The 15,957-nt window shown below is 40.0% G+C and overlaps 1 protein-coding gene across 1 annotated transcript in view; it reads left to right on the plus strand.

Moving 5' to 3' along the window:
* Window positions 1-15,957, plus strand: part of JAM3 (junctional adhesion molecule 3) — an 81,604-nt gene that overhangs the window by 61,222 nt on the left and 4,425 nt on the right. Inside the window, exons 2-6 of the mRNA XM_047877561.1 lie at window positions 8,481-8,546; window positions 9,064-9,177; window positions 13,499-13,651; window positions 14,119-14,321; window positions 15,313-15,412. Coding sequence (XP_047733517.1) covers window positions 8,481-8,546; window positions 9,064-9,177; window positions 13,499-13,651; window positions 14,119-14,321; window positions 15,313-15,412 — 636 coding nt within the window. The remainder of the gene's footprint in view (window positions 1-8,480; window positions 8,547-9,063; window positions 9,178-13,498; window positions 13,652-14,118; window positions 14,322-15,312; window positions 15,413-15,957) is intronic.

Genomic DNA, 15,957 nt, shown 5'->3' on the forward strand with positions numbered 1-15,957 from the left:
GTATTGACAGAGAGAGAAATTATAAAAGGAATAAAAAATTCTGGAGCTGAAAAGTACAGTAACTGAAATGACAAATTCACTAGAGAGGACAAATAGCATATTTGAATAGGTAAAAGAAAGAATCAGTGAACCAGAAGGTAGGACAATATAAATTATGAAATCTGGGGGGCGGAAAGTAAAATAATGAAAAAGAATGAACATAGCCTGTATTAGTTGGCTAGGTTGCCGTCACAGAATGCCACAGACTGAATGACTTAAATAACCAGGATCTATTTTTGTCACAGTTCTGGAGAGTAGAAGTCCAAGATCAAGGTGTCAGCAGGTTTGGTTCCTTCTGAGGCTTCTCCTTGGTGTGCAGATGGCCACCATCTTGCTGTGTCCTCACGTGGTCTTTCCTCTGTGCACACACATCATTCTATGTATCCTGATTTTCTATTTATTTAAGACACTAGTCAGATTGGATTTGGACTCCTAGTAGCCTCAGTTTAACTTCTCATCTTTTTAAGGGCTCTGTCTCCACATCTAGTCATATTCCAAGGTACTGGGGGCTGCGACTTCAAAATATGAATCTTGGGGTGTGTTGGGGGGTGGGGGACACACACTTCAGCCCATAACAGAGCCGAAGGGGCTTGTGGGACACTGTCAAGCTAACCAACATGTGCTTTATGGGAGTTCCAGAAGAAGAGAGATAAAAAGGGGCAGAATGATTATTTGAAAAATTAGTTGCTGAAAAACGTCCCCATTTTGATGAAAGGCATGAATCTACAAATCCATGAAGATCAATGAACTCCAAGTAGGGTAGGCTCAAGGGGACTCATCTTGAGACACATTGTAATCAAACTGTCAAAAGCCAGAGACAAAAAGAGAATCTTAAAAGCCGCAAGAGAGAAGTGAATTATCACTAGGGAGACCATTAATAAAGTTATCAGCTGATGTCTCATTAGAAGTGTTGGAGGCCAGAAGACAGTGGGATGGCTTAATATTTAATGTGCTGATAGAAAAAAGAAAACATGCAAACTGAAATTTTTATATCTGGCAAAACTGACCTTCATAAATGAGGGAGAAATTAAGACATTTTCAGAAAAACAAAAGCTGTGGGAGGGAGTTCATTACCTGCTCTACATAAAAATGTTAAGGGAAATCCTTCAGATTGAAACAAAAGAACTCTAGACAGTAACTCAGCCATATGAAGATATAAAGATCTCTGGTAGAGATAATTACACAAATATAAAAGCTAGTCTTTGGAGAGTGTTATACTAAGTGAAATCAGTCATACAGAGAAAGACAGATACCACATGTTTTCACTCTTAGGTGGATCCTGAGAAACTTAACAGAAGACTATGGGGGAGGGGAAGGAAAAAAAAAAGAGAGAGGGAGCCAAACCATAAGAGACTCTTAAAAACTGAGAATAAACTGAGGGTTGATGGAGAGTGGGAGGGAGGGGAGGGTGGGTGATGGGCATTGAGGAGGGCACCTGTTTTGAGCAGCACTGGGTGTTGTATCAATTTGACAATAAATTTCATATTAAAAAAAAAGCTAGTATTACCATAATTTTGGTTTGTCAGTGCACTTTTTATTTTCTACAGAATTTAAAAGATAAATGCATAAAAGTAATTACAAATATATGTTATTTATAAGGCACACAGCATGTAAAGATGTGATTTGTGTCATTAATAATATAAAGGAAAGGACAGAATAGAGTTTTTGTGTATAATTGAAATTAGGCTGGTATCAACTCAAATTTGTTATAATTTTAGAATGTTATGATAAACCTTATGATAACTACAAAGAAGATATCTACAGAGTTTACACTAAAGAAAATGAGAAGGTAGTCAAAATGTGTCACTCCCCAGAAAACACTAAAGAAAACAGTAATGGAGAAAATGAGAGGCAAAAAATGATACATACAGAAAGCAAGTAGCAAAATAGAAGTAAGTTCATTATTACTTTAAATGTAAGTGGATTAAGGGGCTCCTGGGTGGCTCAGTCGGCTGAGCCTCCGAATTCGGCTCAGGTCATGATCTCACAGTCTGTGAGTTCGAGCCCCGGATCGGGCTCTGTGCTGACAGCTCAGAGCCTGGAGCCTGCTTCGGATTCTGTGTCTCCCTCTCTCTCCGACCCTCCCTTGTTCATGCTGTCTCTCTCTGTCTCAAAAATAAATAAACATTAAAAATTTTTTTAAAATGTAAGTGGATTAAACTCTCTATCAAAGGCATAGATTGGCAGAAAGGCTAAATAAGTGATCTAGCTACATGCTGTGTATAAGACATTCACTTTAGATCTAAACACAAATGGGCTAAAAGGATGGGAAAAGATATTCTATGCAAATAGTAACCAAAAGATAAAATAGAATTTACGTCAAAAACTGTTACAAGAGACAAAGAAATATAAAGAAATATAAAGAAAGTTTATATTGATAAAAAGATGAGTTGATCAAGAAGATATAATAATTACAAATATGTGCATCAGACGTCTGAGCCTCATAATATATGAAGCAAAAATTGACAGGATTGAGGGAGAAATATTTTTACAATAATAATTGGAAATTTCAGTGTCCACTTTCAGTAATGGATAGACAAGATAGAAGATCAATAAGGAAATTTAGGACTTGAACAACATTATGAACCAATGGGACCTAATGGACATATACAGAGCATTGCACTCAATAACAGCAGAATACACATTTGTCACAAGTACACGTGGAATATTCTCTAGGATTGACCATATGTTAAGCCAAAAAAGTATTAATTAAAAAAAACCATATGAAGTATCTTTTCTAATCACAATGGAATGAAACTAGAAAGAAGTAACTGAAAGAAACTAGGAAATTCACAAATACATGGAAATTAACACACCTTAACCAGTGGATCAAAGAAGTTACAAAGCAAACCTTGAGATAAATGAAAACATACCCAAATTTATGGGATTCAGAGAAAGAAGTACTAAAGGCTAGAATAATTCAGATTTCAAAAAATAAAGGTATAAAATCAATAACAATGTTACACCTTAAGGAACTGGGAAAAGGAGAATAAACTAAAATTAAATAAACTAAATAATAGGAGAATAAACTAAAAGGAGAATAAACTAAAATAAAATAAAACTAGCAGAACATAGGAAATTATAAAGATTAGAGCAGAAATTAATAAAAAAGAAAATTAGAAAAACAATAGAAAATAAATGAAAATAAAAGTATCCTCTTTGAAGAGCTAAACAGAATTGGCAAAGTTTAATTAGATTGACTAAGGAAAAAAGAAAGTTTGAATTACTAAAATCAGAAAGGAAAGTAGGGGGTGCAACAGTTTGTCAGTTTCTTAAAAAAACTGACCATGCAGCAACATACAGTGGAGCACTTGTACTCTTGGGTATTTATTCCAGAGAAAAGGAAACGTGTTTATAGAAAAAGCTGTATACATATATTCACAGTAGTTTTATTTGCAATAGCCCCAAACTGGAAACCACGTAGGTATCTTAATAACAGATGAGTGGTTAAACAGTGGTATGTCCATACCATGGAATACTACTGAGCAATGGAAAGAAATGAACTATCATCGTACCCAAGTTGGATTCAAAAGGGCATTATGCTGAATGAAAAAAGTCAATCTCAAAAGATCATCTATGATATATTTCTATTTATATATATTATATATCTCTAAATGACAGAATTATGGAGATAGAACCAGATTAGTGGTTGCTAGGGGTAACAGATGGTGTTGGGAGTAGATGTGATCGAAAAGGGTAGCATGAGGGAGATCTTTGTGATGATGGAATAGTGCTGTATCTTAATTGCAGTGGTGTTTATAGGAATCTTCACATGTGATAAAGTGACATAGAACCATACACATTTATTCTACACATGTCAGTTTTTGGTTTTGATATTGTGGGGAATTAAGTAAGATATGACCAATGGGAAAATGTGGGTAAAAGTTATACTGAATTTTAATGACCACATACTGAAACCATAATATATTTGAGACTTACCTGCCTCTAGAGGAGAGTCTTAAATTTGGTTAAGAGGTTTTGAATAGAAACAGACAACTATACCTATCTTAGATCCTTTCTAAGTCCAAGATTCAATAATATGTTTCTAGGCAGGATGAAGAAGAGAGTGCCCACATTATAGCTCTGTGAGAAAATGGAATTCAACTAAATGATGCTTTGGAATGCTCAAGTCAAGGAAATACAATATAGAATACAAAAAATGCACTTTGATTTATTCAGCAAACACTTTTCAGTTACCTACTAAATATCATTCAGTCATGGAAGTGAAGATGTAAAGATGAAGAAACATGATACTTGTTCTTTTAATTTTTTTAATGTTTATTTTATTTTTAAGAGAGACAGAGTGTGAGCAGGGGAGGGGTAGAGAGAGGGAGACAGAATCTGAAGCAGGCTCCAGGCTCTGAGCTGTCAGCACAGAGCCCGACGCAGGGCTCGAACTCACAAACTATGAGATCATGACCTGAGCCAAAGTCGGATGCTTAACCGACTGAGCCACCCAGGCGCCCCTGAAACTTGTTCTTTAAACTAGAGTGTGAGCTCCATGAGAACATAGATTTTTATTTGCTTTATTCATGTAATCATAGGTAATGTTTAGGCCAGGATCTGGCACACAATAGGTGCTAAGTAAAAATTGCTGAATCAATGGATTATCCTAAAAAGCTTAGAGTCTGATAGACAAGCCAAGATAGGTACTAAGAAAATAAATAGGGACAACATGTGATAGATGCTATCACAGACTTTCCCCCTTTTTCTCCTTTCAAAAAACCCTTTGTTCAGTCTTAAGTAATGCAATCACTGTGTGGGTACTCTGCTAGCACTGGAGTTAGGTATGTGCAAAATTAAACTTCAGGGCTGGCTTCCAGACCCCATTTCTACTGGTTCTGTCACAGTCTTACCCTCAGGCGGGGATAGTGTTCCAGCTGAGTCACTGTGATACCTTCAAGAGTTGGGTTTGTTCCAGCCCTCACAGTACTGTTCTTTTACACACGGTATTGCTATACAGTTAACCGTTGAAGAACAAGGGGCTAAGAGGTGCCCCGCCCCTGCAGTTGAAAATCCTAGAACTTTTGACTCCACCAAAACTTAACTATTAATAGCCTACTGTTGACAGAAGCCTTACCTATAACATACACAGTCATTTAACACAAATTTTGTTATGTTGATTGTATTATATGCTGTATTATTACAATAAAGTAAGCTGGAGAAAAGAAAATGTTAAAATCATAAGATAAAGTACACTTACAGTACTGTATATATATTTAAAACATCTTCCATAAATGGGCTGGCAGGGCCTGGGACAGAGGGTGGCAGCAGTGAGCCTGGCCCTGGGGTGACACTTTTCCTTAGCTTGGTGGTCTCTGCTCAGCATTGGCAGCGGCTGGGCAGCCCACAGGCACTGGGAGTGTCCTGGAGGTGCCGTATAGCTGCCCCAGCTGCCTGGAGTATATGGCTGGCTATAGCTAGCAGCAGCTGTGGCCTCTGGGAGGCTGCCAGGATGCATCAGTGCTGGGCCAGGAGGGACCAGCGGCAGCTCCAGTGCAGCCCAGAGCCCTCTGGGCATGTTCTTCTGCTCCAGCCCAGTTCCTCCTGCCTGCCAGCCCTGGGTGTTCCACTGGACCACCCTGTTGGCACATGGGGTGACCTGCAGCCCTATCTGGTACCAGGGGTCCGGGGCTGCAGATGGCCTCTGTGGGCGTCCCTGCCTGGGTTCTCAGAGGGCAGCAGGCGCAGCTTCTGTGCCAGTCGCTTCGATTCTTCTGTGGAGACTAGGGTGGGCAGTTGTCAATAAATGCTATGTGGCTTTTGCTGTCCACTCTTAAAAACCCACCTAAAAATGGATCTGTGCAGTTCAAACCCATGTTGTTCAAGGGTCATCTGTATTTTAAAGTAGGGATCTGGGTTAGTGAGGATGAGTAAATGAGGCGGTATAGAATACTTGTAAATTTAAGACTTGTTTAAGAATGGAAGGAGAATTTTGAGGGAGGACTCTCAGCGGGACCACCTCACACCCTGGGCCCAGCTGTCATGAATCATCACTTGGGCTAGAACTTCACTTGCTTATAGTGGTCCTCTGTTGTTGAATCTTCTTGGGACATCCAGGACTGACACAAGCAGCTGTCTGTGAAAACTTACCCAGGGTCGTTGGGCAGTAGAGGGTCAGACCAAGCCTTTATTAAGGAGTATAGAGCACTCACTTCTTTGCTGCAGAGTAGAGGGATTAAAGAGGTGATTATTTCCATTATCTGGGGCGTGTTCCTTTAGCTTCTTTTAGGTGGTAAGAAACAAATTGGCTTATTTCACTCTAGAGGCTTATTGTAAAGAATGTGTCTCAGTTGGCCTTCATGAAAATTTGACATTGTTGCAGACACTAGAGTAACTTCAGTGGTACCTCTTTGTCTTCCAGTTCATTTGTTACCAACTGTAGTGTTTCCACCATTTTGATAGCTAATCTTTCACTCTACTTCCACTCAGTTTCTTGGGTGACTATGCACTCTCTAATTCATTCTTAATTTTTCTCAGCAGGAAAGGGTCAAGTTGGGTTGTCCAGTTATTTATTATCCAGTTGGACAAAGCTCTCGTGAGTTACCTCAAAGTCTCCTTAGATGGCCTCTTGGTTGGAAGCTGATTACTTGTCATAGTTCTTTGCAACCAGAGTCTTATTTTCTCATCATCTAAACTATGGTTATCATACTGAAAGAACTGTCTATGGTCATTTCCTTAGAAGGAACATGTGTGTCCTTGGTAGATATTCAGAGCATCATTTATTACTCTTTATCAGTGGGTCACTGGGAGCTTTCAGACTAAAGGAGATGTAGAAATTGCTGCAGATACACAGGGTGTATTTCTGGTTTCCAAAAGGAATAGCCCATGGCTAACCAAAACAAAATCAAATTATCTTTACTTGTCCTGGTTCAACAACCTTTTATAGAAATCATTGTTTTAGATACTAATAGCAACTCAGGTGTACATATTATATTTCTGATTTTTATCCCTTTTAGTTTTTTTTAATGGATTTTGCTATAACTAATGAAGTCTTACTAAATAAGAAAGGATCAAATGTATACTTGGAACTATGCATGAAACTGAACCATTAAATATGATTAAAAATGGGAAAAGAATAGATTGTTGTGACCTTCATCCCACTTAATGATTCAAGGTGTTAGAAAAAAAGCAGCTTAGAGTACATACACATCTTTGCACATTTTCTTTATCTGGGATAGTAAGTAAGCTAAGAACTAGAGACCTTAATGAGGATTTTTTTTTTAAAGATTTTATTTTTAAGTAATCTTTACAGTCAACATGGGGTTTTGAACTTACAACCCCAAGATCAAGAGTTGCATGTTCCACTGACTGAGCCGGCTAGGCACCCCATTAATGAGGGTTTTATATATGAAGGCCTTCTTTGGGGAATGCATATTTTTCTAGAGGCCAGGTAGCTGAAGAATGACATTTTGTGAGTGGTCAGTCTACTACTTGATCTTCTCCAAGAAAATTAGTAAGACATTTTGACACCACAATAAACTAGTTTTTAAAAAAAAAAATTTTTTTTAACGTTTATTTATTTTTGAGACAGAGAGAGACAGAGCATGAATGGGGGAAGGACAGAGAGAGAGGGAGACACAGAATTGGAAGCAGGCTCCAGGCTCTGAGCCATCAGCCCAGAGCCCGACGCGGGGCTCGAACTCACGGACCGCGAGATCATGACCTGAGCTGAAGTCGGACGCTTAACCGACTGAGCCACCCAGGCGCCCCACAATAAACTAGTTTTAATGTTTGTTGAAACACATGGAGAGTCAAAGCTAGTTTGAAAGGGATTACCACGCAGTTGGTATATCCTGATTTCATCAGTGGCTTCATTCAACTTAGCTTCATGAAAATTACTTTATTATTTTTCTCATTTTACTAAAAACTAGTGAAAACTTTTTAATGGATGGGAATCACTGGGTTGCATGGTTAATATTGCATGGTGGTCTCTTAGCTGGTTGTGCCATACCAGTGAGTGTCGTGCCATCCTGAAGGGGAGAGCACCTGGCCGTGAGTCTGTGCCATATCAAATCCACCAAGAGTGCTGTTGCCGGGTAGGAAGCCTTAGAGGGGAGGAGAGTTGCAGGAGGCAGGAGTGACAAGAAGACCCGGGTGGGTCTGGATGAAGGATGTTGACAGGATTAATAATGACTCTGAGCAAAAAGAAAATTCTTAAAGGAAGAGTCTTTAAAGCCCCAGGGCCATTTTGTTCTGGAACTAAGAAAGAAAATGAATTCTTAGGACTCTTCTCTCAGTTCATTCCAGTGAGGTCAGACTGAGAAAGAAAGCAACTTGCTCTATCTAAGAGATTTTGTTTTGGAATATAATATTTTTCTATCCTCTGTGGTAAGTGATTGTAGCCTATTTAGAAGGGAAAAATCTGAGCTCAGTTGGAGAGTTCTCTGCTATTTTAGAGTTATGTCGTCTCTGATTTTACTTTATTTTTTTTCCTTCAGGTTGCTTGATTGGGGCTGTGAATCTCAAATCCAGCAACCGAACCCCAGTGGTACAAGAATTTGAAAGTAAGTACAAGGGAGAGACCACTAGGAGAATAGGTGCCATCTAACGGACACTTGGTAGTCTTACAGCCAACTGAGGACAAACACACACACTGTAGTGCCAGAGATGTTCAGGTGGGTGGCCCCTTGGCAGTGCATCTGGTGTAGAGGTGGGTCAGTGCAACACTGCTTCAGCAGGCCAACAGGGAACTCTGCAGCTTTTACATGGGCTAAAATCCTATTTCTGCTCTGGCTTTATACGTATACAACAAAGAATTTTCATATATATAAGCAGAGTATTAAGGGGGAATGTGTATTCTATTTAGTAAAAGTCCTTGCTAATCATATGTATTATTTTTCTGGCTAAAATTTATCTTTTGTTAAGGTCACTTGGAGCCTGGAGATAGGTAGATTTGTAACCTGCATGAAAGACGTCTCTAAAATTTGTGATAACTTGCAGGTTCTGGGTACACAAGTGATTGTAAAATTGTTTCACATCCTCTGAGAGTTCTTTTCTTTTTCTTCTTCTTCTGCTCATTAGGTGTGGAACTTTCTTGTATCATTACGGATTCACAGACAAATGACCCCAGGATTGAATGGAAGAAAATTCAAGATGACCGAACTGCATATGTGTTTTTTGACAACAGAATCCAGGGTATGACCCTCTAATCCCTTCCTTTGTCCACAAGGTCCAGGCATGTACTTGTGGCCAGAGACTTTCCTCTGACTGGTCCTGCATCTGTAGCAAGGATTGGTTTCTTGTTTTGTTTGTTTCACTTATAGAAAACTCAAACGTAGAAAAGTAATGAGAACAGTGTATTGAACCTCCCCATCCCTGTCATCCAGCTTTAACAAGTATCACCTCTTTAGTGAGGATTTAAATCTGTCTGCCCATCCTGTTGGAGTATCAGAGTGAACATTTTGTTAGGCCATCCTCTTATCACAGTCCATGACATTTGTGATACAAGCTGCATGAGTTAATCAGAAAGATCACGTGGAGCAGCAGGGAGACAAGTATTTACTGAGCACCTACTATGTGCCACACTTCCCATGTTGAGAAAGCGTTTGCTAGAACAGAGGTCAGCATAGGGTGTTCTCAGGTTGCATGAAGTAGGGGCAGGGTGGGTGGTGGGGAAGGCTTCCCAGAAGTGACATCTAGACAAGGTGATGAAGCTGGGTAACCAGTGAGGGGCTGGTGAAGAGGGGTGGATAAAGGTGTTGGGCAAGAAAGAGTGTTGTATATAAAGATGTGGAAGCAAAAAGCAGCTTGGCTCAGGGAAACTGCAAGTTGTCCACCATAGCTGGGACTTAGGGAGGGGAGAGAGGAGGGATTCTCCACAGCTGGGAAGGCATGCCAGGGCCAGGCAAGAATGAGGGTCCATAAAGATTTTTAGGAGGAAAGTGTCATGATTTCATTTACACTTCAGGAAGACTGACTTGCCTGCCTTGTAGAGAAGAGATTGGAGAGGGAAACTCAGAGTAGAAGTGCTAATTCTGAATTTTTTGCAGATTGCAGAAGGGAGTTGCTAATGGCCTGAGCTAAGGTCAAGGCAGTGTAGAGAGAGATGAGGAGGGGTTGCTAAGGGCTGGCTGTGGCAAGGGAGGGAGAAGGAGGAATTACAGATGAATACCATGGGACCTTCCCTTCACTCTGACAGGAGGGACATGGTAGACATGAGGGACAAATGCAGCAACTTCTAAAGGCTGGCTTCGGAGTTGTCAGAGAACCTGCTAGTTGAGGCTTCAGAGGAGAATGGAGATTTTGTGGAAACAGCCTAATCTCAGTCTTCCTGCTTTGGGTCCCCAATATCATCAGGAGTGATAGGCTTTTAAATACCATTTTTTCCCTCACCAGTGTCTCCTCCACCTCTTAATTTTGAAGACATGGAAATATTTTTCCCAGAAAACAAGTCCATTTTCTCTGGCAACTTAGGCTGCTGCTGATAAACCCTGTACACACACTTGTGATCATCAGAAAAACGAAGCAGGAATTTTCTTAAAGCACTTCTGTGTCTGGGAATTAAACACTCTTAGCCAGAGGGAGGGGGAAGGTATTTACACACAAAATATGAAGGCTGGAGGAAAACTTGAATCTGCTTGGTCTCTCCTCTTGCCTCAGTTCAGGTCTGTGCTAAAAACATCCTGATAGATCTTTAAAAATTTTATTATTGAAGTATGGGTGAAATACAGTGTTATATTAGGTTCAAGTATACAGCCTAGTGATTAGACAAATCTGTACCTGACTCAGGCTCACTGCAAAAAGTGTAGTCACTGTACATGATTACCATATCACTGATGGTGTTCCCTATGTTGTACTTTTTATCTCTGTGACTTAGTTTATAACTGGAATTTTGTGCCTCTTAATTCCCTTCACCTCACCCTCCTCCCCTCCAGCAACCACCAATTTGTTCTCTGTATTTATTAATATGTTTGGTTTTTTTCTATTGTTTTGTTTTTTAGATTCCACATGTAAGTGAAATCGTATGGTACTTGTCTTTCTCTGTCTGACCTCACTTCACTTAGCATAATACCCTGTAGGCCCATCCATGTTGTCACAAATGGCAAAATCTCATTCTTTTTTATGGTTGAATAATATTCTCAATAATACACACACACACACCCATATCTTTGATAGATTTTTATTTACTAATTTCTTAAATTGTTGAAATTCTAGGGGCGCCTGGGTGGCGCAGTCGGTTAAGCGTCCGACTTCAGCCAGGTCACGATCTCGCGGTCCGTGAGTTCGAGCCCCGCGTCGGGCTCTGGGCTGATGGCTCAGAGCCTGGAGCCTGTTTCTGATTCTGTTTCTCCCTCTCTCTCTGCCCCTCCCCCGTTCATGCTCTGTCTCTCTCTGTCCCAAAAATAAAATAAAACGTTGAAAAAAAAAATTAAAAAAAAAAAAATTGTTGAAATTCTAATCCTCTACTGAGGGCTGCTGAATAACAAACCTTCCTATTAGAAAATACCTTTGGAATGTTCATCCTTTGCAATAAGCATTTTGCTGTTTTTATTATATTATGGTAAATCCTTCCTGTTCTTGCCACCATTCAGCAGGTTTGGTAATAATTAGTTTCTATGTTTGTGTCATTTTCCTCCTAACTCCTTCCCTTATTTGTCATTCTTTAGGTTCTTCATGCTTCTTTGAAAGAGTTACCATCTTTTTGTGCTTTAAATGTTTTAAAAATTAAGATACAATTTGGTATAAAACTCATACTTTTAAAGTATATACTTCAGTAGTTGTTAGTATATTCAACAAAGATATATATCTTTCACCACCATCAAATTCCAGAACACCTTCACCAGCCTCCAGAGAAACTACATGTTTATTATAGTTACTCCCCTCCCCTTAATCCCCTCCTCCTGGCAGCCGGTAATCTCCTTTGTCTCTGTGGATTTGCCTGTTGTGGACACTTCATAGAAATGGAGGCATACAGTGTGTGGTCCTTTGTGACTTCTTTGACTTAGCATATTGTTTTCAAGGTTCATCCACATTGTAGCATGTGTCACTACTGCATTCCTTTTTATATGGAAGAATATTCCATTGTAAGTAGGCTAATTTTTAAAATCCATTTATCAATTGATGTACATTTGGGTTGTTTCCAATTTTTGGCTATTATCAATAATGCTGCTGTGGGTATTCATGTAGACAATAATGGTTTTTGTGTAAATATAAGTTTTCATTTGGGGAAGATAAATGACCAAAAGTATAATTGCTAGGTAATATGGTAGTTGCATGTATAGTTGTTGTTGTCGTTGTTGTTTTTGAGAACTTGCCAAACTCTATTCCAAAGTGGCTACACCATTTTACATCCCTTTAGCAGTCTATTTCCCCACATCCTCACTAACACTTATAATTGTTCATCTTTTCAGTTCTGCCCTATGTGGGCGTGAAGTGGTATCTCATTGTGGTTTTGATTTGCATTTCCCTGGTGACTAATGATTTCGAGCATCTTTTCATGTTCTTAGTGGACATTTGTATATTTTCTTTGGAGAAATGTCTACTCAAATCCTTCGTCCATTTTTAACTAGGTTATTTGTCTAATTATTTTTGAGTTGCAAATTCTTTATATATTCTGGATACTAGCCCTTTGTCAGATTCATGATTTGTAAATACTTCCTCCAATTCAGTGGATTGTCTTTTCAAAATTTGCATGTGTCCTTTGAAGCACAGAAGTGTTTAAATTTTTTATGAAAGTCCAATGAAGGCCAATGTAACTTTTTTTATCCTTATGGTTTTGGTACCATTTCTAAGAAATCATTGCTTAATCCCAGGTCATGATGATTTATGTCGATGTTTTTTTCCTAAGAGTCATACTGTTAACTCTTACAGAAAGGTCTTTGTTGTGTATGGTATGAGGTAGGTGTCCAATCTCATTCTCTGGCATGTGGATATCCAGTTATCCCACCACCATTTATGAATACTGGTTGTTTTTTAATGTTGTTTGTTTGATTTTTTTTTCTCTTTAAATGGGGAATCCTGGCTGGGAATGATGAAGAGGAAATGAGGTCCCTGCTTTAACAACAAAGACACATGTAATGAGTCCTCTTACACACCAGGTACTATTTTGCTGCTCAGTGTCCTCAGTTCATCTCTGTTGTAGAGGAGCAGAAACAAAATCCAGTCTGAAATCTCCTAATTGAGGCATTAAATGCTGGCTCCAGAAGCCACCTTCTTTAAGTGGCAAAGATGTTCTTACTTTTTATTTTTATTTTTTAAAGTTTTTATCTTTTTATTTATATTGAGAGAGAGATCGAGAGCAAGTGGGGGAGGGGTGGAGAGAGAGGGAGAGAGAGAATCCAAGCAGGCTCCACACTGTCAGCACAGAGCCGGACATGGGGCTCGAACTCCCAACCATGAGATCCTGACCTGAGCCAAAATCAAGAGTCAGATGCTTAACTGACTGAGCCACCCAGGCTACCCCCAAAATGTTTTTAAACAGTTTTTTTTTTTGTGTTCTGTTTCCTCTTTTCTGTAGGAGATTTGGCAGGTCGTGCAGAATTATTGGGTAAAACGTCTTTAAGGATCTGGAATGTGACCCGGACAGACTCAGCCCTTTATCGCTGTGAAGTGGTTGCTCGAAATGACCGCAAAGAAATTGATGAGATTGTCATTGAGTTAACTGTGCAAGGTAGTAACTCACATGAAGTTAAAACATGTTCTCCCTTTCAGGCCTCATGAGTCTGTCTATTAAAAAAAAAAAAAAAGGATTGGGGAAGGGGAAAAAAGAATAAAGATCAGCTCTTTCTTTCTTTCTTTCTAGAGCTACATCCCAGGGGGTATTGCAGGACTTGCAGAGCTTGGACTGAGTCGGGGTGGAAGGCGAGAAGGGAAGTGGAACTCCTGCCACTCCCCTCCACCAGCTGTAGGAGGTGCTCCTCAGGGAGATGGAGGCATTAGAAATGCGTTGTGGGACTATATGTGGGGGGTGAGCTGTGAGGCAGATGCAGTGGCAGATCAGAGCCTGCAGGCAGGATGTGGGGATGGCAGTGGTGCAGGAATCCCCTGGCTGGTTTTCCTGGTTTTGGAGATTTATTGTGGGCTTTGATAAGAAGCCATGTTGCCGATTTTAAACCCCAACCTGTGTTTCTCCCACAGTGAAGCCGGTACCTCCTGTGTGCAGAGTACCAAAGGCTGTACCCGTGGGCAAGACAGCCACGCTGCAGTGCCAGGAGAGTGAGGGCTTCCCCCGGCCTCACTACAGCTGGTATCGAAATGACGTGCCGCTGCCCACAGATTCCAGAGCCAATCCCAGATTTCGAAACTCCTCTTTTCTCTTAAACTCTGAAACAGGCACTCTGGTAAGATCTCTTCTCAGAGGTGAGGATAGAAACATCTTTATTGGGGAAGGGATTCCTATTGTGGAAAGAGCACTTATTGAGAGAGACAATGAACTTTATAACACAGGAGCTAAAAACCCATAATGTTGGAGATTCTGTGGGAAAAATGAACCTCCCCTTCTTTCTATAACAAGTTCTAAGGGGATAAAATAAAGGGAAACCTGGAGAATAAAGTGTGATTATGTGATTATGAAGGGATAGTAAACAAATGTAATGGGTGGATGATGTTAGGGTCCTGATATGAATAACCAATTATAAAAATCATGAGACAATCAGGGAAATTGGATTACTGGCTGGATATTTGATTAAGGAATTGTTAGTTGCTTTAGGTACCATAATGGTATTGTTACAATGTTAAGACGCTCTTGTCTTTTAGAGATGCATACTGAAGTATTTATGGATAAAATGTGTCTAGAATTTTCTTCAAAATGACCTAGTGGTGGTGGTGGGAAGTGGGTGGGGGGAGAGACGAAGTAAGATTGGTCATGTGCAGAAGACAGAATTGCCCTCAGCAGCATCTCACCGAGCTTTTACCACAGCTACATGTCCTGGTGGTGTATCTAACGTAGCCACAAGCAGGTTATACTAGGATCCTCTGTATTTGTATTGCCCAAGTGTTGCCTGAGAAACAATCATTATCAGAGAGTCCCTTTCCCTGAATAAAAGTAAAGCTCACATTGCATTCTGAATGTTATTAGGCTTTGATGTCTCCAGAAACCTAATGAGATCTCATTGTTCAGGAGCTCTTGGGCAAGACTTGGGAAAAAATTATCGGGGAAGAACCTGGACACTGACCAGGAAGCCAAAAGGAAACTAAGAGCAAATAGACATTTTACTATGTTCTGAACTTAGCAGCTTGGTAGGGGAGAAGCATGGCAGTATCTTCTCTTCTGTCCCCAGAGGTGCACCCTGTTGATTAGTCTCGTGGTTTACTTGTGATTTCCGGAAACAGGTTTTCAGTGCTGTTCACAAGGAAGACTCTGGGCAGTATTACTGCATTGCTTCTAATGATGCAGGCTCAGCCAGATGTGAGGAGCAGATGATGGAAGTCTGTGAGTTATTTTTTGAAAATATTTCATCTGAAGACTGGCAAGTGGATAGAACATTTTTAATTTAATATTAGACCATCAGTTTAGACAACTATTGTGCCATAGGTCAGCTTTCTTCTGGAGATGACTGGATTCACCAAAACCCATTAGGGGACATTGAAAGGAAAGATGAGAGAGTTCTGAGTAACAGCTAAATGACTAAGAAGTGGGTACTTGCAATATGTTTATCTCCTCAAAATAGACCTTCAGGAGTCTTCTGGTGTTGGGAACGTAGCTAATCATGTCACTTTTCAAATAAACTCCATTTCTTTGGTTATTGATAGGATTATCAAAACATAACATTGTGTAAGGTCTCCAGCAATTTATCCAGTTATAACCATTTTGTTATAAGCTGAAACCCAGAGTTTTAGCCCCAGTAACTTTACCCTATTCTGTGATGATGCTGTCTCTAGGGTACTGGTTCTGAAGGGGTGGTGTTGGGGGCAGGATGGAGCACACCTCCTTCCTTCCTGGGTATAACTGACCCCAGAGCAGTGTTTTCCAGACTT

Source organism: Prionailurus viverrinus, chromosome D1 (assembly GCF_022837055.1).
Source record: "Prionailurus viverrinus isolate Anna chromosome D1, UM_Priviv_1.0, whole genome shotgun sequence".
Classification (NCBI taxonomy): domain Eukaryota; kingdom Metazoa; phylum Chordata; class Mammalia; order Carnivora; family Felidae; genus Prionailurus; species Prionailurus viverrinus.